This window comes from Drosophila mauritiana, chromosome 2L (genome assembly GCF_004382145.1).
Source record: "Drosophila mauritiana strain mau12 chromosome 2L, ASM438214v1, whole genome shotgun sequence".
NCBI lineage: Eukaryota > Metazoa > Arthropoda > Insecta > Diptera > Drosophilidae > Drosophila > Drosophila mauritiana.
Genome location: NC_046667.1, coordinates 21,903,613 through 21,931,583, shown reverse-complemented (window position 1 = coordinate 21,931,583; position 27,971 = coordinate 21,903,613). Strand labels below are relative to the sequence as shown.

At 41.5% G+C, this 27,971-nt stretch overlaps 1 protein-coding gene across 1 annotated transcript in view; it reads left to right on the top strand.

The window, feature by feature from the left end:
* LOC117138113 (ionotropic receptor 40a) overlaps positions 1-27,971 on the top strand; it is a 65,526-nt gene that overhangs the window by 16,838 nt on the left and 20,717 nt on the right. Inside the window, exons 5-6 of the mRNA XM_033300016.1 lie at positions 22-445; positions 10,965-11,469. Coding sequence (XP_033155907.1) covers positions 22-445; positions 10,965-11,469 — 929 coding nt within the window. The remainder of the gene's footprint in view (positions 1-21; positions 446-10,964; positions 11,470-27,971) is intronic.

Genomic DNA, 27,971 nt, shown 5'->3' with positions numbered 1-27,971 from the left:
TAAGATATTTTGGCTCAACAGCAAGCAGAATTTTTTTTGGGAGATGTCGGTCTAAGCTGGGAACGGCGGAAGGCCATCGAGTTTTCTTTTTTCACACTGGCTGATTCAGGAGCGTTTGCTACACACGCTCCCAGACGCCTTAATGAGGCCCTCGCCATTATGCGCCCGTTTAAGCAAGACATCTGGCCCCATCTAATCCTCACGATAATTTTCTCCGGACCTATTTTTTATGGCATTATTGCCCTGCCTTATATTTGGCGTCGACCATGGGTAAACTCAGATGTGGAACATCTCGGAGATTTATGTATCCACATGACGTATTTAAAAGAGATAACCCCACGCTTATTAAAGCTCAAACCCAGAACTGTGCTGTCTGCCCATCAGATGCCCCACCAACTTTTTCAGAAGTGCATATGGTTCACTTTACGTCTGTTTTTAAAACAATGTAAGTAATAATTATTTTTAAGATAATATTTCTTAGGTAATCAATTGAATTAATCTATCAGCTTTGTTCCGAGCTTTAACTCTACAGTTATAGCTCTCGTTACTCAGGCAGTGGGTGTGTACCTAAAGGCTTGTACCTAAAATGGCAAACTTGAACTCTTGAAAGGCTAAACTATAAACTAAACTAGCAAATACTATTACTTTAAAAAGTTAAATTCGAACCAAGCGAGAATGTCTCTTTTTTGTAATGAGGGGTTCCCACAGTGGATAAATTGGTTTAGCACCAAATGATTATGTATTCATTTTCTAAATTTATTGAACAAAATATATCACTTTATACTTTACCACCAGAAAAGAAAAGGCAATTCAACAAATGAAAGCTACAAATGTCGCTCTGAAGGGTATTGTGATTGTTCATAATCGCCACTGAAAGGTTAACTTTATAATTAAAATTATTAATTGAAAGAACTTATATTTATCTTTAATTCCGTTAATATCTATAAATGCATAAGGCATCTCCCTCTTTGTGTTTTACGAGTCTGATTCTATAATAAAACTGTTTATTATTTTAATCTTTTAATTCTTTTTTATCATCTTCAGTTTATGTTGTAAATAAATGTTTATAAGAGATTCCTTCTAAGTTAATTAATCCTCGTTGTTGTCTCTGTGACGAAACTAATACCTTGATTTCATATTTTAAATGAAGTAGTGGTAAGGCATTATCGGAAACGTTCTTTAACTGGTTTTCGTGCTATTTTAAATTTTGAGATGCTTCAAATATTTTCTTTTGATTAATTTTCATCATATGATGTTGATAGTTTAGAGGTATTTCCCTGTGTTCAAAAGTAAATAACCGTTATTTCAAGTTATGGGAATAATACTAATTTGTTATTCTCTCGTCAATGATATTTTCGCCAACTTCACTATTGCTTTTAATTATAAGAGCAGAATTGTCAGATTTCCTGCATTGACGTGATAGAATTTCTTCCTTCGCGATTTACAGCCTAATGATCCCTATAAGTGCTAGTGCCTTTCGCCTTTTTGTTCTAAAGGTCCTGTATTTCAAAATGGATTTATTAGATAGCTTCTGTTTCATATCATTATAGCCGTTACTAGTAGAGTAAGAGGGTATACTAGATTCGTTAAAAGTATGTAACAGGCAGAAGGAAACGTTTAAATTATATATAAATTAAATTACGTATAAATTATATATATATTCTTTATCAGGATCAATAGCCGAGTCGATCTAGCCATGTCCGTCTGTCCGTATGAACGTAGAGATCTCAGGAAATATAAAAGCTTCAACCTTCTAGTTCAGAATACAGATTCTAGATACAAAGACGCAGCGCAAGTTGGTTGACTCATGTTGTCACACCGACTCTATTTTTTTTTTCACATTTCTATAAGTCTTGTAAATTTCTATCGATTTTCCAAAAACTTTTTGACACGCCCACTCTAACGCCCTAAAACCGAACAAAACTTCCACTCCCACATTTTGATAAAATATTATTATATCAAGATTTTACGTTACCTTATTCCAGCCATACTCCTACGCGGTATCAAATTCGAATTTAATATTTTGTGCCTATGTAAAAATATTTTTGATGTACTTATCCGCAACGGGACTTATTTTGCACCAGCAATGATTGAGAACAGGTATCTTCGAACAGGTATCCTGATCATCCCTCCAGACAGGGTGGTGGATTCTGTGCGGAAGCCTTGTGCAAGTCTCTACCCAAGCTATTCTCTAAATTGTCGGCTATCCCTAAGCTTTTTGAAAATGTTATCACTCCTTATTTGCAGCAATTATATCGCCATGTTATAAACATTATAACGGTAACTTCCTTTGATATACAGGGTTTCAAAAGTAATCTTCAAACAGAATTCATCTACGCTGACGTAGTAATTTGACTCATTGATTGCATTTGACTTTGTTAATTATTCTCTTCTAGTAAGGAAACTTGACTTATTATTCTTCACTGTTGAACTTCTAAATTGGATATTGAGGTATCTGAATGGCAGTACCCAACGGGCCCTCTTCAAAAGTTATCTTTATTGTATTCTCCGGGTCACATGCGGTGTTCCACAAGGGAGCCACCTTGGTCCGCTTATTTTTAGCTTATTTGTTAATGACCTTCCTTAGTAATAAATCATTCGCGTGTACTTATTCGACTATTGTCAAAAGGTCAGTGCTTGGTTTTTTAAAAAGGTGTTCAAAGGAATTTGATGATCCTGACACGGACAAAACATTATTTATTTCGCTAGTCCGTCCGATTCCTGAGTATGGATCACCTGTTTGGAGATCCGTAGTTAACTCGGACCGCATTGAATCGGTCCAAAAGAGCTTCTCACTGTTCGCCTTGCGGCGCCCAAGTGGGGATGCAAACCTTATGTTACCTCCGTATTCCAGTAAACTAATTTTAATTAGTTCCCTTCCCTAGCTAATCGTAAACCTATGCTTGCAACAGCCTTCACTTGTAAGCTTATTCGTGGTGAAGTTGATAGTCCCGACTTGGTAAGGTAGATGGTAAAGTAGCCAAGTATATTCACCAGAAACCACATACTCCCAATCTTAAATCATTGTAGACCTAACTATGTGGTCAGATTGAGACGCCAGACAACTGGCGGTAGCACCAAACCGAACCCGTCGGATCGTCTAGCTTCAAATCGAATGGTCGTGTTTTTTTCTGCGCTCCGAATTTATTTTTGCGTTTGGTAAATCCAGCTGGGTTTTTTTTTTATAAATACTTGTATAATATTTTCTAAACATAATTATAATTATATTTTAAACATACATAATTATTTCATTTCCGTTAGCTTCGCGACTGAATCTATCTTGATTTGTATATTTGTCTCGTGAGTTGTGAGTTTAAGCAAACTAACTAAATTTTTTGCTTTTCTGCCGTTGTGTTTTGTTATGTCTCTATTTCTTGCGTTGTTCGCTCTGCTTTTTTGTGTTGTTTTTGTATGCACATAAACTGCACATAAAACTGTGCACCCACTCTCTCGCTCTCCCACAAAAAATCTAAAGATCTAAGCGTGTAAACTGCTCTCTTGCGGTACTTTTAACAGCTCGCTTGCAAGTTTTCCGCCAAAATAATCTCTGCTTGTACATACTCTGCCCGGTAATACCAAATCCATAGCTTGCGATCAGTTTGACACCTGTTATGTTTTTATGCGTCCTAAAAACCTCCTCTTGCATAAGAATAATTCGACTGGCGGTATGATTCATCAAATTTTGGAGAGATACTTGGGCAAAGGTCTCTGTCACATGAACTCCCACAGGTCTACACGCTAATTTAGCTTCTCTGACTTTATTATACGATGGATAAATGTCGCTAAATTGTGTTTTGTTCAAAGCTCTCATGTCGTTGTATTGGGCTTTGGTTAGAGAGCTGTCAATCAAATTGGTGTGAGCTGTACTGGCTCTGAGAATATAAATTTCTTTCTAGTTTCAGTGGATGCAGTTGAAGTTGAAATGGTTTGCTTTAATTCAAAAGCAGTATCGCCCATTTTTTAATTTTTGGCTGAAATTAATGCTGCATGGACAAGAAGACTTGTATTATTTTCTTCAATCTTAGATAGACCCGTTGCTATTATTCTTTTGAGCCGTGATCATGCATCATTGTAAGAGAGTCGAGGTTGTCCCATTAGACAGTCTTAAGCGACTTGGTGGTTAACTTGGTCCATGGAAGCCAACTGGAATGTTCTTTTAATGCTTCAGTTGTACCAAAGTCACTAGAATAACTATTACTATTTCTAAGCTTTATTTAAATAATAATAACGTTAAGGCAATGCAAAACAAGAATTTTTCGCATGGTGCCATTTGATAAAGAATAATATAGATTTAAAGTCAACGAACTTCTAATATGAAGGGCATATTTTGTCAAATTTACAATGCATGAGCATACATGTGCACACATACAGTTGTCTGCTATCACTGTATGCGTAGAAAAGAGCTGTTTGCTGTAGGGCTCTCCGCTCTTTCTCCCTCGAACAAAAACTCGAGAGAGCCTGGAGCCACCTCCACAGCCACGGACAAAAAATCGCGTGCCAAAAAATCGTATGGCGTTACGCATCTTGTTATTCTAGTGTCTTTGGTAAAAGGGTATACTAGATTCGTTGAAAAGTATAAAACAAAAAGAAGGAAGCGTTTCCGACTATATAAAATATATATATTCTTGATCAGGATCAATAGCCGAGTCGATCTCGCCATGTCTGTCTGTCCGCATGAACGTCGAAATCTCAGGAACTATAAAAGCTAGAAGGTTAATATTCAGCATAAAGATTCTAGAGACAAAGCAAGTTTGTTGACCCAAACATCCACGCCCACACTTTCGATAAATGTGTTGATATTTCTTAACATTTTTATTAGTCTTCTAAATTTCTATCAATTTGCAAATAAAAAATATTTTGCCACGCACCTCCAACGCCGTAAAACCGCACAAAACTCCCACGCCCACATTTTGAAATTTTTTAAAATATTTTCTTATTTTATTCTCCAATATCTATCGATATCCCATGAAAATTAAGAAATTTCGAATTCGCATTCACAATAGCTGAGTAACGGGGAAATCGAATATAGCATTGGCTTCAGTTGGCCGTCATTTTTCTGCATCTAAACTCCGGCTAATCCAACGGCACTTGCATCTTCAGCATCTATGCAGCAGCTAGTTACATACTTCAAAATAATCTTCTTGTGGCTGCTCCCGTTTGAATGGTTTTGTTTTTATGCAAATAATGAATGTTATATGTATATGTATATTACACATAATTAATTATCAATATAAATATAAATATGTAAAGGGTAGCTAACTCGAGCGGCGATCTTAACAAACGAATTTAAAAAACATTAAAATTATAATAGTCAGGGCGTGAATTATTAATTTTAATTTTTTTCATCATTATGTCAAAACTCCTAATATGTAAATTCGTTTCTTCGATCACAATTGATTTCGGCCCGAAAATCGTCTTCTAGCACAACACGCTCGTATATACGCGTTCTCGTCTCTTGTTTTTACTCACACAAGCAAGAAAATTCTATTTTTAGATTTCTTACACTCTCAGCGTAAGCGAGCGGATAGAGAGCAATTTTGGCCTTCACCAAAAAAGTGGCTGCATAGTGCCAAACCCATGCACTATGGGGCATTTGGCCTGTTTTTTTTACAAAAATTAATAACTCCTAAACTATGGGAGATATTTGGATGAATTTTTTTTTATGTGTTACATATGCCCCCAGGAATATTTTGGAAAAGTGGGCGTGCCCCCAACTCCGCCCCAATTTTTTATTTATTTTTTTTTTTTAATATTATATTTTTAAAGTTAATTTTTTATTTCAATATTGTATACAAATTCATAATCGTCTTCGTCTTTACAATCAATAGAGTCTGAAGAATCGGTGTCAGGTTCAAATTCGCAAGCTAACATTTGAAATTCAAATTTTGAATGACTTCTGGTGGAAGAGATAGTCGCTTATGTTTTCGAACGCGCCTCTTTATATTTATTGATGATATTATGGGATATTATTTATATTTGCCTTGGCTGGGTTCAAAAAAGAATTTTAAGTATGTCTGCAAGATCCAGGCCGCGCTTTCGTGCAGATAGCATTGCAGCTTGACCCAAAAGACGTTCGTTGTGGTTCTGCGCCCATACGAGTTCATCTACTTGCTGTCTTCGGCCACTCAAACTTTTAAAATAATATGACGTTTTCGGGCATCCAGCTAATTTCCTTTCCTTTTTATTTTTCTCTTTTACCTTCAGGACTAGGTGATCTTCTAACCACTTTGAAAAAACTTTCATATATTTTTCGATTGCATTTTCTCCAATTTCGCAAAAGATTGACTGAAAACATTCGTTATTATTACTATTCGTTAATCATTCATTAAAGTCTAGCTTGCTATCAGAAAAATGCCCACTAATAAAAGTGCAAAAAGAATTTTCCTTTTGACGAACACCCTTTTGCTTGCGCCACACTTCCAGCAGGGCAGCATTGGCAATCGAGATGTTGTTCCCTAAAAAATGAAATTTCTCAAAAACCCGCAAAAAACGCACATAGAGACTACCTGATATGAGTTAGGAATTGAACACTCTACAACATGGATATAAACACATACTGAACAAATTTGAACAAATTTTTATAGCTCTATTCAAAGTTGAAATTTTTTTCTAACAGCTACATGTTGACACCACTTGCTAAATGTACAAATTGTTAGAAATAGACGCACACAATAAACAATATATTAATATATATACATAATACAAACCTGAATATTGATTATCTATTTCAAATTTTACTCTTTTACGATCTTCTTTTAAAATTTTAACACTTTGAAAGTTAAGCTAAATTTTGCGCGTTTTGCAGCCACCTGGTATATGCTCGCAACAGCCGACTTTAACAGCTGTTATTATAACAGTACACTGTTAAAATTACTTTTGCCGGCTAAAACATAATAGTCTAACGTATTTCCAATGTATTAATACTAAAATACTTCAATTTTGCATACTTGTGAAAAACACATTTTTGCAAAAAAAACAGGTCAAATGCCCCATAGTGCCATGTACGGCCGTTACGCATCATGTTATTCTAGTGTGTTTGCTCAGATATTATTGCATATACGGGTACGAATTTCCGGAAATATCCAATGAGACCCAAAAAATGGCGCACTTCGGTGATATTATTTGGCTTTTCAAAGTCTGCCATGACATTAGTTTTGACTTCTTCGGGACTGATTCCATCAGGGTGTATTTGATGACATAGAAATGTGATTGACAACAACAACTCACATTTCTCTAGATTCAAAGTCAATCCGCAATCTCGCAACACTTACAGAATATTCTCTAGTTTTTCATACATCTCATCAAAAGTTTAGCTGTCATATCATCGATGTAATCCACCATTTCCCCTTTCTTTACACGCTTCCGTAATAAACTGATCAAATTTCGCGTTCGCACTAGCTAAGTAACGGGTATCTTATAGTCGGGGAACACGACTATAGTTACTCTCTAGTTATGTATTCTTTATACACGACACGGCCTAAGACAACGGAATCCAGAACATTTGGAAAGCCAATTACAAATAATTACAAATCAAGTAACGGGTAGAACAACGAAACTGATTTTTTTTAACTTTATTCCAGCTCCATCTGATTTTGATCTAACTAAATTCTATGTTGTCAAAATACAGGTGTATTCCGAGTCAGAACATTTAATTTTTAAAAATTAATTTTTTGACAGTTCCTTTGCCATCTACATAATATAGTCAGCCGAAATAATTTTACAAATTTAACAGACGCCAAGCTTTCAGGTGTATCTTGAATATTGGGATTTATTGTTTTAATATAAACATTATTGTTCTTAACTCTTACCCTTCTAATTTAAGTTTTTTCTCCAGCGCTATCTAGAAGTAGCAAATGTTGTTATGCTGATATCTATCGATATCCTAGAAAATGATGAAATTTCGCGTTTCTGCGAATCTGATCTGAATCTGCGGGTATCTGATAGTCGGGAACCATAGCATTCTCCCTTGTTTTATAATATATTTATTTACTCGTTTTTGTGTTCTTTCCTATATCTTCTTGCGAATCGAATTGTTCGATACAGGGTGCCGGCCGCCGTACGGTTGGACGGTTGGTGTGGCCGTGGGACTCGCGCACAAAAAATTCATCTGCAAAAAATGTTCTGGTATTTGCGGTCATTTCGGTGACATCTGCGGCGATGATATACCGAAGCCTGAGTTCTAGCAAAAATAACTATAAATTTCTCTGAATGGTCGAGCAAAGTTTCATTTATGGTCCGTCACGAAGCACCGTAAGCTTAGTCAAGCACCTGGTACCATGACGTCAAAGTATAGACGTCCAGTGTCTCATTCCACTTGGTTTTGGTTTGTTGATCACACTTTTTAAGATGACGTAGATGACCAACCCTAAGATCGAGGACTGAATGGGGAAGATGCATTGTCAATGAAGCTCTGTAACTGCTGGGTATTGGATGGGCCAGCTGCTTGCGGCTTTAAAATTGACGCTACCGACTTCCCGAATATTAGTGCTGGCTTAACATATGAGACTTAAATTTTTCCCATTGTCCGCCTTTTTTTTCCAGAGACTGGAAAGGCTCTTATAGCCTTATATAGCGGAACGAGCAAAACTAAGTGGAAAAAGAACTCAAAATAGGTAACGGTTTTTTAGAAATTTGGGGATTCCGATTTCGGCGACAATTGTTTGCTTTCAAAATGCTTATCGGCTAAGCTCCTTTGGTAGATCCGTCGAGGTTTTTTTAAAAACACGTGACCCACTTGCTTACTGCATTTTTTCACATTACCGAGAAGAGTCCGAGGACCAGTGTGCAGGTTGCACTCATTGCTTGAGTTATGATGGCCTTAGTAACTATGTTACCCTGCGACTGGATGATTGGTTGACGGACATTGAAATCTATTAAAAAGTTCTACAGCTGATGAAGTCCAACTTAGTCGATATCGAATGAAAGCGAGACAAGATTTTATAGGCAAGACTTTTCGACGACGTTTTAGCACTGTTGTTTCTGTTAAGACTGTGGGTAGCAAATCAGCTACCGGGCTATAGAAATTACCGTCCATTCCATAGCGGGTCAATGTTTGAGCTGCACCGAAACAGCTTGCTACAAAGACTTTGTAGATTCGTGGCTCGTCCCAAATCCAAGATCTTAAAATCGCTTCAGGTATAGAATTTTCCTTCGGATATGTTAAGTTAAGCTACTTCCGATAAGGAAAGATAAAAGTTAAGGTCCGGAAAACTAAAGTTTTAGTACTTTCAGGGTTTTTAAGGGTACTGGAATTGTCCACTAGAAACGACATTTACACACGCTCCATAAGCATCAATGCATCGAAAAGCTCATGAATCTTCAGTTCAGAAAGAGACAATCGAGGAAACGTTTACTAATCTGTCTAAAACTACTGAATCTATTATAAATCTTGTGCCAAATGAAAGCTTTTATTCCATGAAAACGTATTCCTGTTCAACTACTGGAGAAAAAAGAAAAATCTTGAACAATTGCAGATCAAACTGGAAGTCGGCCAGGCCCTGCTATTGATTGGGTTAAAAATTAGAACACCGGACGAGTGCTAAAATTTTCTAAAATCGAGTCAAACTTTGAGTAAAATTCATTACCAACAACTGAATTATAGTAGTTATTTCTGGACAAGAGTGCGGAAGTCGACTGCATTATGTTAATGGCCTCTTCCTTGGAGCAGGCTCAGATATCAAATCATAAACATGAAAGTCACTTCGAGGAGTCACTTCTCTCATAGCTCGGTAGAGGCTAGGTTGCGTGCTATACATAACAGTACCCAACTTAAAAATGCAGCGGTTGTCTTGAGGATAATCCTTTCCGGACACAGATGAACCGTGTGATTGCGACTGGATACGTCGAAAATCAAAGTAGAATCTGGAATACCAGATTGAATGGACCAGCCATTCAAATCATTGATTAAAGATTATGCAGAAGAAGTTGACGCTGATCCATCAAAAACGATGCGAAACTGTCCTTTTCTTTTTCATGACTCAGTGAGGAGGCAAAAAAAAAGAGAGGAACTAGGTTACTCTGCCGGAACGGCGGTTTTTGTCAAAAACCAAGAACCTTTAAAGAGCTTGTACTCCCTTAAAAGATCTAATCTGAATTAATCTGAATAATCAATCGAACAGAATAACCCCTAACAGGCAAACGAGTGATGCCTTGCATCAGTAGCTTGTACGATAGCCTCGGCGCAACATTCGACCTTTCAAAACTTCTAAGGCAGCACCTTAAAACGATCGATATTAACGGCGATTAGCTTATTTGATGTGTATTACTTCCAATGCTATAGCATATCTATCATCCGAAATTGCGAAAGAGTGAATGGATTCCATCGTTTTTGGTGCTAGGATGGGAAAAAGGGTAGTGGGTGAATGTTTTTACCAGGCGCGCTTTGAAATCTCCCCCGACCTGAGTTGTAGCAAGAGAAGACGGTATAGTCGAGTGACTCGATACTCGTTACTCAGCTATTGGGATTGCACCCTATAAACTTCAAAAATACTATTTAATAAACAATAAAAACAACAATAAAAATTAAAAAAAAAAAATCGAAAAATTTTTCAAAAGTGTGCGCTTGGCATTTTTGGGCAGATTGTGGCCGTTGCCGTGATCGTGACAACATCGCGAATAAAAATTACGAAACTTATGCTGCGTAAATGTCTTAAGAATCTGCATAATTAGACTAAACTTTCTAGCTTTTATAGTTCCTGAGATCTCGACGTTCATACAGACGAACGGACAGACAGTCGGACATGTCCAGATCGACTCGGCTATTGGTCCTGATCAAGAAGATGTATACTTATATGGTGCCTCCGATGTTGGCATGTTAAAAATTAATCAATTTAAAAACTGCTGTTGACTGCTAGACTCGACAGAGATATTTGAACAAATTTTGTATCGTAATATATTGGGAGTATCAGCTAAGAAGAACGTATTCAAACTGTAAGTTACTTTTAAACATTTTATGATTTTTACAGCATGCAATGAACTACATAACGGATACCGAGCCAAGTTTTTGACCATAGTGTATTGGATAGCAGCGACCTATGTATTGGCCGATGTATATTCAGCTCAACTGACCAGCCAGTTTGCACGACCTGCTCGCGAGCCACCAATCAATACTCTTCAGCGCCTGCAAGCAGCGATGATTCACGACGGTTACCGGCTATATGTGGAGAAGGAAAGTAGTTCGTTGGAGATGTTGGAGAATGGGACAGAACTGTTTCGTCAGCTTTATGCTCTGATGAGGCAGCAGGTGATCAAGGACCCTCAAGGATTTTTTATTGACTCTGTGGAAGCTGGAATTAAACTAATTGCAGAGGGCGGTGAGGACAAGGCAGTACTGGGAGGGCGTGAAACACTATTTTTTAACGTTCAGCAATACGGATCAAGCAACTTTCAGCTCAGTCAAAAACTTTACACTCGTTATTCGGCTGTGGCCGTACAAATCGGATGCCCCTTTCTAGGTAGCCTCAATAATGTGTAAGTAAATGAATGTCAAATAATATGTCTGAAAGTATTTCGTAATAACGTCGTCGTAAAGTGATAATTTTTTGCTTTATCGTAACGAAAATCATACGGCTTTTTGCTAACATACAGTCCTCTACCACATTATGCGCTAACCAAATCGAAGAACGCTTAATACTACCCAAAAACTCAATGTTATCCAAAAGAATGTGACTATTTTTTAAACCCGTTACTAGTTGAAAAGTATGTAACAGGCAGAAGGAACCGTTTCCCACCATATAAAGTACATTTACATATTGCTTATGCCCGCCTTAATGTAAGAGGATCGGAGCTTTCGAAAGAAGAGCTAAGCTCTGCTCAAGAACGTAGGGCAATCTTAAGAGATCTAATGTGTAATTATCAGTCGATATTTCGAGATAAGAAGAGTCGGTCATCGCCACGCACAAACATACGGATTCGCCTCATCTAGTGCAGACCGCATTAATTCTATTATAATTTGTATACTCACACAAATAAATATTGTGTAAAACATTAACCGAAATTGGCGCCCAACTAAACCTTAAACCTACGATATCAAAAGGAGGCAACTAAATCTAAAACCCACGATATTAAAAGGAGAAACACAACAGCTGGATCGCACCTACTCAAGCGGAGATTACAATAAAAAATTATAAAAAAGCACTAGATATTGCAAAACATCACACAAGTTTTAAGTATAATTATTAAAAAAATAAAATAAAAAATTTTTCATACACACGTGAAGGTTATAAATAACGCATTTATGAGTGACAGTGATAAAGAGATAGACGACTTAATATCAAGTTGGAATAGAATATTTAAAGGGACTAGACAATTAGAAACCGCAAGCGAAAAAAACGTGAAATCAGAAAACAAAACTAGTGAAATGGAGTTATCAGCAATTCAACTGAAAGCTTTAGTAGAAAGTGCCGTTGTAGTTGCCCTTGCTAGTCAAAAATAATTATTTAACAAAGAATTACAAACGATTATTGAGCGCATAGAAAAATGTAAAGCTAACACCCCAGAAGTTGAAACTTACTTCTTCTTACTTTTTTTTTTTTAATATTATTAAGAGTTGAAACCATACATTCTAAATATCATCTTAACAACACATATCAAAAACAAATCTTAAAGAACCAAACATCTCACGAGGATTACAAGCAGGTTGTGGGAGGGCTGGACAATTAACGAATCGTCTTGCTGAATCCCAGTCTTTTAAGTCGCTTAAGCGGCCTAGCTGGTAGCAGTCTCCTTGCAAGTATAACAAGTCGATCGTTGTATCTGCTGGAATGTCAACAAGTCTGTTCTTCGCCAGTGGGTAGATTGAGATCACGGTGAAGTGTGGAGCCACGCACGTACCAAGGACAGTTAGTTATCTGCCGCAGGGTTCGGTTTTGCATTACTTTTATCCGCTTATAGTTAGATTTGGCAGCAATCCCTCAGATCTGCACTCCGCTGCATACTTTGGCCACACCTTTTGGTTATTGTTTTTAGGTGAGGTCCAAAAGTAAGGCGCTTATCTAAAATTATGCCGAGGTATTTCGCTTGAGCTGGCTGTTCCAATGTCTTACCTTCAACTTGTATTGCTGGAGTATTCATTACAAGCCTTTTAAGTGTGAAACACGGATTCATTGTTAAGAGTTTGAAGATATCCTTGCAACCCAATTGCAGCTTAAATACGGCATTTGGATCTTTAAAGAACCGCAATGTCATCGGCGTAAGTCGCAATGATAGCCTTGAAGGGTATTGCATATTCTCGTAAGTAGGTCTATGTAAGTCAGCAGTATATAAGGAATAGAGCAGCGGGCCAAGGACGCTGCCCTGCGGAACTCCATCTAAAATTTGGCAGGGAGCAGAGTAGGTATCCCTGTATCTGACCACAAACTTCCGTCCATCCAGATATGACCGCAGAAGGCCAACGTAAGGTGCTGGCAACAGACTTTTTATTTTGAATAAAAGTCCAACATGCCAGATCCTATCGAATGCTTGCTGCATATCGATAAAGACTGCATTGCAATATTCAAGGTCATTAAACGCCTGCAGTATAGGTTGTACCAGTCTGTGAACCTGTTCTACGGTGCTATGACCCCCTCCGAAGCCGAACTGATGTTCCGGCATGATGTTAGTTTGGCTTATGACTCAACTGATACGCTTGGCAATAAGCCTCTCCCACACCTTAGAAATTGAGGGCAGCAGACTTATTGGCCGGTATGATCCGGGTCCTCTTCTGGTCTGGCCTGTCTTATGAATCATATAGATAGCTGCTATCTTCCACTGTCTTGGGAAAAACTGGACGCGTAGCATAGCGTTGAAGATCGAGCATAAGTAGATAATTGCTCGAATTGGTAGATCTTTGAGTGTCGCATTGCAAATCCTGTCGATGCCAGTAGCCTTGTTCTTTGGTAAGGATTTTATGACATCTACTACCTCCTCTACCCTAGCTGGCGTATTGGGTAAAGCCATTTGCAGCGGTGTCTGATGGCTGTCATTAATTTCATTGAAGATGTTGAGCAAATGCGTCACTGTCCAGCGACGTCAACTTTTGCTCAAAAAATTCGTTTCTTAGTGGTTTTAGCTGATTTGCTGTCCGGTAATATCTAATTGAATGGAGCTGTCTAAAAGCTGTTTAAATGCTGTAATGTTGGTACGCTTGGTAACTAGCCGAGGAGACGGACGCGTGGTAAGTCCAGTCGTTTGTATTGTGATTAGCGCTTATGCTTGTACGAGAGTCCGGTATACCGTGATGCAATACAAAATCAATGCAGGAGGGCGTATGACTTTACACATGTGGGTACCTTGTTGGTGATCCTGTAGAAAAAATATTAGCCCCACAGCTAGTCACCACCTACAAAGTACCTTTGTTTGCAAGCACGGAGTAGATTATTGAAATTTCTTTCTTTTATTCTGTTTCTTGGAGGGCAGTAAATAGCACTGAACTCCGTGTAACCAAGGCCAGTTGCGACCTTAACTGATGACATCTGAGTGGTTTGCGTTTCAGCATAATCTCATTTAAGATAAGAATATCTACGCTGTTGACTTGCGCGAAGACCTCAATTTCTCTGGCTTTGCAAGAAATGCCATTGACATTCCAGATAAGAAACTTAAGGTGGTTCATTGCGAGGCCAAAACGTTGTCATGAGACTGGTGATTAGCTCCAGCCCATTGTTTTATATTATTAGCTGTGGCTGCTGTTGTTGCCAGTGCTGAAATTGTTGTTGTTGTTGCTCCAGAAGGGATTGTATATGAAGAAATCTGTGCTGTTGATTACTGTCTTCTCGTTGTTGCAGTGAATTTTGCGTCTGTATAATATCTAGAAGGCGCTGAGCAACTCTAACGTTGCCTGGCCTAGAATTTTCTTTTGCTACTGCAGCGTAGGACACCCCTGTATTGCCATTGGCCCTGTATGACGGTTGCTGTTGTATTATACATATGTTGTTTCTTTTGAGGCAGTTGCTGTGGCCGCTGCTGTTACAATTGCGGTTGCTGAAAATTGTGCCGCAATGCCGATTTTCCAGCCTTAATGCTACGGCCCATTTGCAAGGTAGGAAACTGTTGCGGCTCTCTACCATTTGTAGTCGGATAAGAATTGTCTACATGGGACATTGCAGAGGAGCGATTCGACCTGGTTGTATTTTTCACGCTCTTGGTGGTTCCCATTGACCGGCGAAGATAGTTTTGGTACCATTCACAAGCTTTATAGCTGGCCATGTGGTCTCCTTCGCAGTGGATGCAGGTAGGATGCGCTTCAGGGGAGCGTCCAAATTGTGTAGTGTCATGATCTTCTCCACACCTGGCGCAATTTGGGTGCCGCCGGCAGTATTTGGCTGTGTGCTCATAATGTTGGGAGCTATGACATTGTGCGATTTCCGTTGCTTTTCGCATCCTTTCAATCTTCACCATCTGGCGGCAAAGATACTTAATCTTATAAATTTAGTTTTTGCGCAGGGCTTAATATTAGTGAACAAAATATTGAGTTTTTCCTTAGTATCCTTAGATGTAGGATTATGAATATGAAGATCATCGTATCCAACTGCCTTCAAGCTATCTATAATATCTTTGTTTATATCTTCATATGTATCTTCAAAGTGTAGAGGTCTACATAACAACCTCTACTATTTGAATTTGGTATGTATGATATTCAATACCCACTTCTTCAAAATGGTTAACAATTGCCGTGTAGGTATCGCTAGCCTTGGCAAAGATTCTGGTCGTTTCACCTTGATTGGCCTGGTTCGTAACGTTGTCCAGATTGGCGACCTCTTTTATGAATACAAAAAGGTCATTTGCAACTATTTTTGGTTTTTGGCCCTTAAGCTGTAAGTCTCCGTTAGTTGCACCGTCTTCAAAATTGTGGACAGGGACAGAGACACTAAATACTAGACAATGATTTCGGATTCTTTTTTCTTTTAATCATTCGTTGCTTTTGGGAATCCATCAATCTATTGACAGCAGCGCTGGTCGTTGGCCCTTCAGTGTCAGTGGAAGATGTTGGTTTACGGCCAACATGGCTATCAACACGTCTGCCGGGGCCAGAGCTGCTGGGTATTACAGTGGGATTACTAGCCGCACTATTAAATGTTAGAGTCGTAGTGGTCGTGCTATTGCTGATGTGATTTTCAGTGCACAAAAGTCATTGAGTTTCTAGTCGGCACTCAGCCCTTATATCCGAAGGTGTTTTGCCAATCGTTAGGAACATTTTCTTATTTCTAAGCTGAGAGTCAATGAAAAATTGTATCATTATTTTATTAATTATGTATAATATATTTTTTTATATCACTGATTTAGTTTAGCTATCCTGATTTTGCTCTTGATGCGAGCAAGCAAGACAAAGTACGATGAGCTTAAGAGATAAGCAAACTTTTAATGCCCCTCTTCGCGGATGCACGCGGGGTGAGGGGCCCAATGGGCAGAGAATGCAAGCTTATCGCACCTCTTCCACTGTTGTTTGTTGTTGTCCAAATGCCGTCTCTGCAAGGCAGAGTCCAATGTTTAGAATGCGTGCTGTTTTCCACAGCATGCAACGGTAAAAGCAAAATAGATAAGATTTTTTCTCCACGAATGCAGATTTGCGACTCAGTGTGTAATGAATCTCTAGACATAGTATGGTCGCTGTCAGACTTTGAGGGCGAAAGCGAAACCTACATATGTGTCGTGGAGAAAATCGTCTTATGTTGCTTTTAAAGTTCATGAATCATACGGGGGGAGTTCAAAATATTATCATGCCCTTGGTATTATCCGAAACAAAATTAAAAACTCAGCAAACAACGTGAATGCTTCGTTTAGCACGCCGTTGAACTTTAAGGCAATAATTAATCGCCTTGTCTTTACATACGCTGACAAAGGGCCCATCTACCTAATTGAGCAAGAGTTGTCGACGGTTAAACAGGGTGATATGGCACTTACGGAATTTAATAATGAGGTCGAGAATGAATTGACTCTGCTTACAAATAAGACTATAATGACGTGCGATAAACCCTTGGCGATGTCACTCAATGAAAAGTATAGGTCTGACGCGTTAAGTGTATTTATAACAGGCACAAAGAAGTCATTGAGTGATATCCTATTTTCCATAGGAGTCAAGGACTTACCAACAGCCCTTGCTTAAGCACAGGAGGTTGAGTCATATAACGAGCGTTATCAATTCGCTCTGAACTAATCAAAAAATTTTCAGGACAAAAAAAAAAACTAATAGGGATAGAAGCACTAATGTGCAAGGCAAAAACCCATATTTTAATAAGCGCCCAGTTTTGACAGCCAAGCAGGTCAAATACCAGTCCAGGCACCGACTCAGCTGTTTGATACTTACGATATCTATGCGTTTGATATCTATGCGAACCATTTGATCAAACTAACTTAGGCAGGCACAAATTTTGACCAGGGTAACTTACCCCAACATTAAAATGTTTGGCCAATTCGACAATTTGTACAGGCTCAAATTGACTATTAACATATAACCCAAAAGACCAAATAGTGGCATTGCCAGGTTTACATGACCGAAACATTAAAGAGAGAATAATTTAGCCCAAGAAGAAGATCTAGAGGACTCAGATGAAAATGATTATGAACAAGGGGCAACAGCAGCTGTTAAGCATATTGACCAAGAACTTACAAATTATGACAATGTGCATGTTTTAGCCACAGGTCCTTGCTACCGTTTATAGAAAGAAAGATACCAGACACCGGTTATTCAAAATACTATATACAGGACTCAAGAACTTAAGTACGTAACGCCAGTACAAATAGACGACTTTCCGGCATACAAAAAAGATGGTGACCGACATTTATAACAAAGAGCAACAAAAGAAATCGTAGCCATTGAACAGAGCGCACAGGGCAGAGCAAGTAAATGTTAAACATATTCTACATGATTATTTTTTTCCAAAAATGTCGCAGCTGGCAGGCAGTATAGTATTTCAAAAAGCCAAATAGATACGTCATCCGCAAAAACAAGTCCTTGGGAGAACGCCTCTTCCTTCACGAATCGGCGAGACATTACACTTTGATATTTTCTCTACGGTCAGGAGATATTTCTTGACATTTATAGATAAATTCTCAAATTTTGCAGAACCCATAGGTTCTAGAACGATAGCCGACATAGAGCTTGAAATAATACAGTTAATGAACCTCTATCCAAACTCAAAGACAAGATTTTGCGACAATGAGCCCTCTATTAACTCTGAGTCAAACCGGTCACTCTTATCAAGTCAGTTCAATGTTCAAGTGGAAAATTCACCACCCTAACATAGTACCTTAAATAGACAAGTGGAAAGGTTCCACAGTGTGCTAGAAACAGCACGATGCCTAAAACTAGATAAAGGCATAGTTGATACGGTAAATCCCATACATCAAGCAACCGTGGAATACAACAAAACAGTACATTCAGTCAATAATAAACAGTCGATCGACGACTGGCGGCTGGCCTCATGAATATGCTTGGTGGAATTTGTGACGCAACCATGCCACGAAAGAAGAAGGCACTGCGCAAACCACCCGTGTATTGGTGGAGTGCTGTTATTAAAAGAGTGGCGTTGGGTAAACCTGACATCTTCAGGATCATGGCTAGGGGGCAGGAAGGAATAATGCGCAATAGTGACACTGGACGTAAAGAACGCCTTCAACACCGCCAGATGGCACACAGGTGACCTCCAAAGAGTCCCTAAAGTACCTGGGTGTAATGATAGACCACAGACTATCGTTCAAGGATCACGCGAATTACACCAGCAAGAAGGCAGCAGTCACACCCTCTTCACTGGCCAGACTACTGCCCAACGTCGGTGGCCCTAGATATCCGGCCAGGAAACTGCTGGTGGGGGTAGCAATGGCTTCGCTGCTTTACGCTGCACCAATCTGGAGCATTGCCACTAGCAGGGTTCATACCTGAAAGGAGCGCGCTCGGTACTACGGTCCATGGCCCTCAGGGTTATTAAAGGTTTCAGGACCATATCCGAAGACGCGGCGCTAGCACTGGCAGGCCTGCCGCCAATTGATCTGGAGATCAAGGCTTTCAGCCTAATGCGGGGTGGCGCTTCTACTACCATCTAACCCAGTTCCTCACGGACCACGGCTGCTTTTGGGCCTATCTACTCTGGTTCCGCCACGTAGAGTCAGCCCAAAGAATCAGCTGAACATGTGCTAATGCACTGCTCCAGGTTTACGGAGGAGAGGTAGCAGATAAACACGCTGGCAGGTACCCCGTTCAGCCCTAGTGGCCTGTTCTCGGCTATGTTGGCGAACAGCGAGGCATGGGAGCTGGGTCACAGACTAATCATTAATATGATGAAGCGAGTCCGATCAGACGGGATGGCCAACAATGTGGGTGGCTAAGCCCAAACAGTCGTCCCGTGTGGTGGCGGGCGAAGAATACTACCTCAGCGTTCCCAGCTTGTTGTAAAAGGCGACTAAAGGGAGGAGCCCTCATTGACTACACTGAAGGAAGAAGTGCGACTTGACCTCACATCCTGCTCATCTAAGTCATACCCGGTGAGCAAGCAAGGACTGAAGAGCACGCGGAGGTGTTTGCTTTAGTACGTAGGCATAATCCCAATAGAGCTTATGAATCCTGCATGCCACCTACGGACGGTAGGTGGTATCTTTAGAAGATTTTAACTTTCCTACCGTAAGTCGAATGATAAAAAAAAAACAGCAAATCGACATAATTCTTGCAACGCCCCCAAAATTTGCAGATTAAATCTCAGAAATAATTGACAGAGCACAAGAAATACAATTAAAAAGTATTATTAAATTATTATTATTATTAAGTGAGTTTCTATGTGTACTGCGACCCATTCTGATCTATTGTACTATTGTACTATGTACTATTGTACTATTGTCTATTGTACTGTTCCTCCTGATGGAAAGCGCCATGCAGTCACATATAATATGTGCGGAGCTCTCCTCCTCCATGCAGCATAAGCGACAGAGTTCACTGTCTGCAAGCCAATCTTATGCAAATGACTGCGATGTCGGCAGTGCCCCGTAAGAAGGCCAGTTAAAATGCGTACGTTGTTCTTCCCGTGTGTCATTAAGGTCTTCCCATACCCAAGTACATTCCAAGTACTCCCCTTACATTAATGTTCTCCCCCATAAAATTTAATTATTGTCCACTAGGACAGATTTTAAATAATAAATAAAAAGCTATACAAAAAAAAAAAAAAAATTAAGGTCTTGAATCTTTTATGGTTATATTCACGAAGGAGAATCTTAGACTGCCTAAGTCCTGGTAGGTGTTCGTCCTCTTAAGTCCTCGTCCTTAAGTAAGCCCAGTACTCTGTGGTGACCAACACCACAAAATGGTTCGGGCCCAATTAGAGGGTTCTCTGCCCTTTTCCAGACTTCAGCTTGAAAAATACTTGAAATTTTAACCTGGGGCCTACAACCCCCAGCCCACTTCCATCGTCGGTGAGGGATCCGTCTGTATACCACTTTATTGTTTGTGGTTTCATAGGGTGTACTTTCCCCAGGGTTGTCCAACTGCTTTTATTACTGAGATGAGTGCTGAAGTTCTGAGCGAACCTGTGCTCAGCTGGCATCTCATTCCTTGGTTGCATCATCAAAGGGATACCCCTTTTTAGGCTTTCAGCATACTTACTTGTAAGGTTGCAGTCATTTCCTGCTCCCTCAATTCTTATTAGGGTGGCTTTCCGTTTCATTTCAATGACGAGGGCTGCAGTGGGACAGGTACGCATTGCTCCTGTCATGCATATGCAGGCCATTCTTTGCAGCTTATGAAGTTTCACCTTAGTGGCGCTAAGGCGTGCTCTATCACCCCAGGCTATTACCCCATAGGTTAGTATGGGTCTGACTACCATGACGTACAGCCATATTATTATGCGTGGTGAGGTTCCCCACGACTTTCCAGCAATTTTCCTACACGTGAAAAGTGCTCTGGTGCACTTATCAATTGTGTTATCGACATGAGTTTTGAAGCTACGTTTGGAGTCGAGGGTTATCCAAGATACTTAACTTCTTTACTGGCCTCTATGTGACATTCTGACAGGGTTATTGCCTTCATTCTCTGTAGCTTGTACATATTTGTGAAAGGAACAATAACAGTTTTGCTAGGATTTAGGCTCAGGCCTAATTCCTTGCACCATTCGCTGGTCATATTGACCTCTCAATATGACCTCATATTTACCTCTGGCTATAATGACAATATCGTCATCATAGCCTTTGCAAAGTATACCTCTGCGGGTCATTCTGTCCAGCAACTCGTCTACCAGCAAGTCATATTGAGGCCCAGTTGAATGATATCGCAGAGTGTTTCCTCATATTTACCTCTGGCTATAATGACAATATCGTCAGCATAGCCTTTGCAAAGTATACCTCTGCGGGTCAGTCTGTCCAGCAAGTCATATTGAGGCCCAGTTGAATGATATCGCAGAGTGTTTCCTCATATTTACCTCTGGCTATAATGACAATATCGTCAGCATAGCCTTGGCAAAATATACCTCGGCGGGTCAGTCTGTCCAGCAACTCGTCTACCATCAAGCTCCACAAGAGAGGCGAGAGGACACCCCCTTGGGGGCAACCCCTTGTGGTAGATACTGTGGATGACTGTCCTCCTATAGTGGCCATGGTTTGCCTAGATGCCAGTACTGATTTGATCCATCTGCTGGTTGTTGCATCTAGTCCTCTTCTTGCCATGGATGCGTTGACCGCCTCATGGGAGTTATTGTCGAATGCATCCTGTATGTCTAAGAAGGCACATAACGCCATTTCCTTATGAGTAAGTGAATCCTCAATAAAGCTCTTCAGGTGATATAGGGCAGTATCAGTTGATCTGCCCGCCCTGTAGGCGTGCTGCGTCCGTTGGAGCGGATGCTCTACAAGCAGAGTGTTTCTAATGCTGACATCCACCAGCTTTTCCAACGTTTTTAGCAAAAACGATGTCAAGCATGATGGGTAGCACACGGTCTACTATGTGCCGTTACCGGGGTATTCCCATCAGTTTGAAGCGTGCTTCCCGTAAAGTGAGTTGCCAATTAATAAATCAAGATATGACAGAACTTGCCAGGTCGGGGACACTGTCTATGTAAAGCAAACCCAACGACTCGGAAATAAACTTAACTTAACTTATCATCATTACTAACACAAAAGATTCGTGTCTAACAATACGCACCTGACAAAGTGGATAAAATGAAATTAGTTTTCGCGGTAATAAACTTATGGACAAGTCCAGAATACTGGCACATATCGCAAATAGTGACCCCCCAAGTCACTAACAGTGAAATAATAGTGAAACTAAATCATTTTCATTCAAAAATACAAAGTTAATTTACACGAATTGGGGCTCCGCTGCCCAGCTGCCACGCGATCGCACAAACAGCTGTTTGCGAGCTTAAAGCTTTTCTATCCCAGTGTTCAAGTTTTGGCTAGAACCCTGGTGATTTGGTGCTTCAGTATGAACTCTTTAAATGAATCCGCTGCGGCTGATGAATCATTGGATACTGCTGTTCTCTCGAGCCCCCAATGTGCTGCCCCGCAGCGCTTTCAAAAAATAAAGCGAAAGTCTCGTGCTTCTCCGGAGACTGAAAGGAAGAAACCCAAATCAAGCATCGGCAAACAAGGGGAAAACCCTTCGTCTACAGAACCTAGATATGGCGGCAATTCAAACCGATTTGGTTTACTTGCGCATCTCACAGCCGACAAACAAGTAGGCAATGAAATTGACGATCTGTATGACCAGCCCAGTACCAGTCATCATGCTGCTATTGCTGCCGCTAAGCGGGATGCAGACTCCGCTGGTACCACTCAACAAGGCGCAGTCCAAACCACCTCCTATAGTAATGGAGGGAGTATGCCTGCGTATGCCTGATGATGCAGAGCATCGAAAGTATATTGGACCTAGAAAAGGTTGAGGCTAGGGCGTCAATGAGCGGTGTCCTAAGGCTTTACGCGGCTGACGCTAATACATTTCGCACCATAGTGAACTGGCTCTAGAGCGAAGAGTATGAGTTCCACTGCTACCAGCTTAAAGAGGACAGGCCTTACAGGGTATGCGTGAAAGGCCTGCACCACAGTACGCTACATCACCAAATCAAGGATGAGCTGGAAAAGATCGGGCATAAGGTTCTCGATATACATAAACCGCTAAGGCGAAACGAACCAGGTACCTCAAAAGCGTCGCCAGTCAACATGTTCTTCCTGAACATTGCTGCTGCGACAAACAATAAGGAGATCCTGGCGGTAAAGGCACTATGTCATATGAGAGTACTTATTGAGCCTCTCCGCAAGCGTAACGCTATTGCCCAGTGCCATTGTTGTCAGCAGTTTGGCCACACAGCCAAATACTGCCGTAAGGCCCACATTTGTGTGAAATGTGCCGGTGAACACCCAGCCAGGGACTGTACTAGGCCATGCATCGAGCTGTGCACTTGCTACAACTGTGGCGGTCAGCATCCTGCAAACTATAAAGGTTGCAGCAAGCTACAAGCGTTCCTGCAGCGATCCAGACCCAGAAGTGGAGTGGCTGGAAGAACCGAGGTAAGCGAGCGACCAACTTCACGGGGCTTAGCTGGAGGTAAGAAGATCCCCTCTTCTCGAGGCGGAATATCTTATGCAGATGTGGCTAGAGGGTCCGTTCACCACAAGCAACTACTGAGCCTGACGCACCAACAACAGAAGCAACAGCAACAGCAATGATGGAAGTCCCAGTCGTCAAAGGAGCCACAGCCGGACAAGGACGTCTAGGGGTACACTTCAGCGCTCGACGGATGCTAGCCGCAGCATTGAAGCCATCCTGCAGACGCTAAATGAAAACATTAATTCTTTGCGCTCGATTCAAGAGAAGCAGATGGTATTAATGATGATGATGATGAAGCACAGAAACAACAGTCACAGCAGCAGGGGCAGATTATCAATCTGCTCACTGCTCTCCAAGCGCGTCAAGCGCCAAAATGATGCCGCTACGCATCCTAGTGTGGAACGCCGACGGCGTCTATAAGCTTTGGAGTGGTCTACTGCCCACCGAGATTTGCATGGACTACGGACGAGTTAAGGGACATTTTGGAAGAGTTCCAGACGAAGTTCATTGTTGAAGGCGATTGGAACGCGTCCCACTGGCTCTGGGGTGCGGGAAGGAGCAACCAAAGAGGCATTGCATTAGCGAATCTCGTCCTATATTCGGAGGTGGACTCGCTAGCAACAGGAGGACCAACAAGATACCCTTACGGCAGTAGAGGCTCACCAGGGTACATCGATTTTGCACTGACAAAGGCTGTGCTGGGCATCCACGCTAACATAAGTGCGGTTGTTGAGCTTAGCTCCGACCACCTGCCTCTGGTAATTACGCTGGATGCGGGGGCAATATCCTACCCTAAGATGGAGCGGCTTATCACTAGGCGTACTAACCTGGAGGTATTCCAATCGCAACTGGAGTCCACACTGCCCCTCAACACTGCCTCAAACTCTGGACAGGACGTTGATGATGCTATCGAACTGCTCACCAACAATATCAAGTCAGCAGCTAGATTGGCAACTCGCAGAATATGTCGGCAGCCCGCGGCAGATCGAATCCCAATACCCAGGCAGATCCTGCTGATTATAGTTGAGAAGAGGCGCTTACGCACTAGGTGGATGAGGTCTCGTCACCCGTTGGACAAGACGGAATGCGCTGAGTAGGCTCCGATGCGTGTTGGTGCTGCACCAAGCCGCATGGTTCGAAGAAAGGCTTTCCAATACTGGAGTCGAAAGCGAAGCGACGCATTCGCTGTGGAAGGCCACGCGCGCAATCAAAAGGCGTTGCACGAGGAAGGCGCCTCTAGTCGATAGCAACGGGACATGGTGTCGGACCGACTTGGGACAAGCGGAGGTATTCGCTGCGCACCTCGCCTAGCGATTTCAACCATTCAAGCTTGCCAGCCTGCAACAGGTTGAAGAAACTCAGGACCAGCTGAACCAAGCGCTTCAAATGGATATGCCAATCACGCCGTTTGAACCCTGCGAGGTAGCCGAAGTCATTGTGCGCCAGAGTAACAACAAAGCACCAGGACATGACGTCATCTGCAACGCCACATTGAAGGCCCTGCCCAGACAAGCGATCCTCTACATAACGTTGGTTTTCAACGCTATTGTGAGGTTGCAATACTTCCCTTATCAGTGGAAGCTAGGGATAATCTCCATGATCCACAAACCTGGCAAGCCGGAAAGGGAGCCCGCCTCCTACCGACCGATCAGTCTCCTCCCTTCAATTTCGAAGGTATTTGAGAGACTGATTGCTGTCCGGATTGTAAGGATTATGGAAGCCCAGGGGATTACCCCTGAGCACCAGTTCGGTTTCCGTGCTGGCCACTGTACTGTCGAGCAGCTCCATCGAGTCGTCGAGCAAATTCTGACTGCCTACGACAGTAAGGAATATTGTAACAGCCTCTTCTTGGACATTCGAGAAGCGTTTGATCGAGTGTGGCACAATGGACTCCAAATGAAAATCAAGCAGACGCTGCCTGCTCCATATTTTGGGTTGCTAAAATCGTACCTGGAAGGAAGGAGGTTCGCTGTGCGCTTTCATTCAGCAATTTCCACCGAGCACAACGTGGCAGCTGGTGTTCCACAAGGTAGTGTCCTCGGCCCCCTGCTCTACTGCCTGTATAGCCACGTCATGCCGCAGCCGGATGTAAGTCTTTACGGGAAATCTATGTTGGCCACATTTGCCGATGACGTGTGCGTCACCTACAGGTCCCGATGCGAGCACGACGCAGCCGATGGTATCCAGGACTTTGCATACCGGTTCTCGGAATGGGCAAGACGTTGGAACATTGGCATCAATAGCAGTAAATCCAACAACGCCTGCTTTACTTTAAGAACGCCACCGCCCGTCTACATCGAGGAAGCCCCCGTACCACAGCCGAACGCAGCAAAGTACCTTGAAATGCTTCTCGCAGACTCACATTTTCCAAGCATGTGACCGACCGACAATTTTCAAACAGATCTCAACACCAAAAGCTATTAAGTTGAGATTAAGCATTCTAGAGACAAAGACGCAGCGCAACTTTGTTGACCCATGTTGACACGCCCACTCTAACGCCCACAAAGGGCACAAAACTGCCACGGCCACACTTTTAAAAAATTGATTTAATTAAATATTTAATTTTCATTAAATTAAAAGATTTAATTAAAATCACCAGCACACAATCCCAAATACTTCAGGGCGGCCAGGGTAAGGGGCAGGGTGCCAGTGTCTGTGGACTGGTCCATATATCGCAGGACTATGATATAAGTTCCTCTGAACCAGGCCAGCAAAACATTATAGCGGCCCACCAGCAGCAATCGCAGGCATTTTTAAAAGCACATTGAAAGTCAGCAAGCCGCAGGATGGATGTGTCAAGACGTACGGTACGAAGAAAGTCTTCGAATTTTGAAACAGGTGGCAGACGATGGCAGAACACGGTAGGTGCAGGGGCCAACACCAATTAAGACGTTGGTCTGACGTTAACCAGGCGAACCCGACACTGCTTGAACAGGCGAACCCTATCCCAGCGTAACTCAGTGTGACAGGAATGTGGCGAAGACATTCGAATAACAACATGCGTAACTGCTATACATTGGTTTTGCACTATGCTGCTACTTTTTTGTTGACAGCGAAAATTTCTCTCTCACCGCTGCATCGGGGGGATACGGTAGAACGAATGATGGCAATTCAGCTCGTAGAGCATCTAATGCACCAGGGATTTTTGAGGAAGTAACTGGTATTGATCTCAAAATATAAAACTTAAGAATTATTCTTATATGTTTATCGTGTCAATTGCCCATAAACGTGATAACATTTCAAAGCTCCTGCTATAACACGGGAGAAATTATTATAAATAAATATCCTTGGGATCCTTCCTTACCTATGACCGCAAGGGTATATAAAAGTCCTCATGCACGCTAGTGATATTATAGAAAATACAATACATCCAGTGGGATATATTCAAGTTTTTTTTTTTTTTTTTTTTTGGGTGTATTAATTTAAAACTGTCCTTCGCGGACAATCATTAAATTTGATGACTAAACTTAACGGTAGAGAATTAATGGATTACATAATTTGTTGCGAAACTTTACAATAACTGTCGATATTGTATGTATGATGTATATAATAATGTATGTATATAATTTAATTTAATGTGCGTGTCTAATCCCAGAGCGGTCCAAAGGGTGGGATCGGTGCAGCCTCCTGGTGCGTTGACTGGTGTCCAGCAGGTCTTGTGCCAGGTTGTTTGGGTGGTATTGAAGCCTCTGCATGTACTGCCTGTGGCTTTTCTTAATCTCATCCTTCACCCAGGGGAAGCTGAGGACCTCGTGGATAGTGGCATTATCGTGGAAAGGGTGAGCGTTTGTGACTGTGGGGAGCGTTTTGTTTTCGAATGTCTGGATAATGTTGATGTTACTTTTCGATGCAGTGCCCCACAGTTGAATGCCATACGTCCAGATTGGCCTTATGATCGCTTTGTAGATAAGGAGCTTAGTGGAAGTCGGTAGCTTAGATTGTCTGCCCATCAGCCAGTAGAATTCACGGACTCGGTTCTCCGCCTGTTTCCGCTTCTTTAGCAGGTGTGGTCTCCATGTAAGTCTCCTGTCCAGTGTGAAGCCAAGATAATTTGGATTTGCTACCTCTGGGATTGGGATCCCGTTGAAACTGACTGGTGGGCAAGTGCCGCGCCTAGTTGCGAAGGTGGTATATATATACCGATATATTCCATCTCGTGTGCCACGTGTTCAGTAGATCTAGTTGCTCCTGCATAGTCTGGGAGGCCTCTGCTGGGGTATCTGCTGTTGTTAGGAACGCAGTATCATCGGCGTAAGTGGCTGCCATAATGTACTGGCTCGGTATCACCGGCAGGTCAGCCGTATACGCGTTGTAGAGGAGCGGACCGAGAACGCTTCCTTGGGGAACTCCTGCATGGGCTTCTTTGACGTCTGAGCGCACTTCTCCACACCTGACGGCGAATCTTCTGCCCTCCAGGAACGACTTCAAGTGATATTCAAGTGATATTATAGAAAATACAATACATCCAGTGGCATAT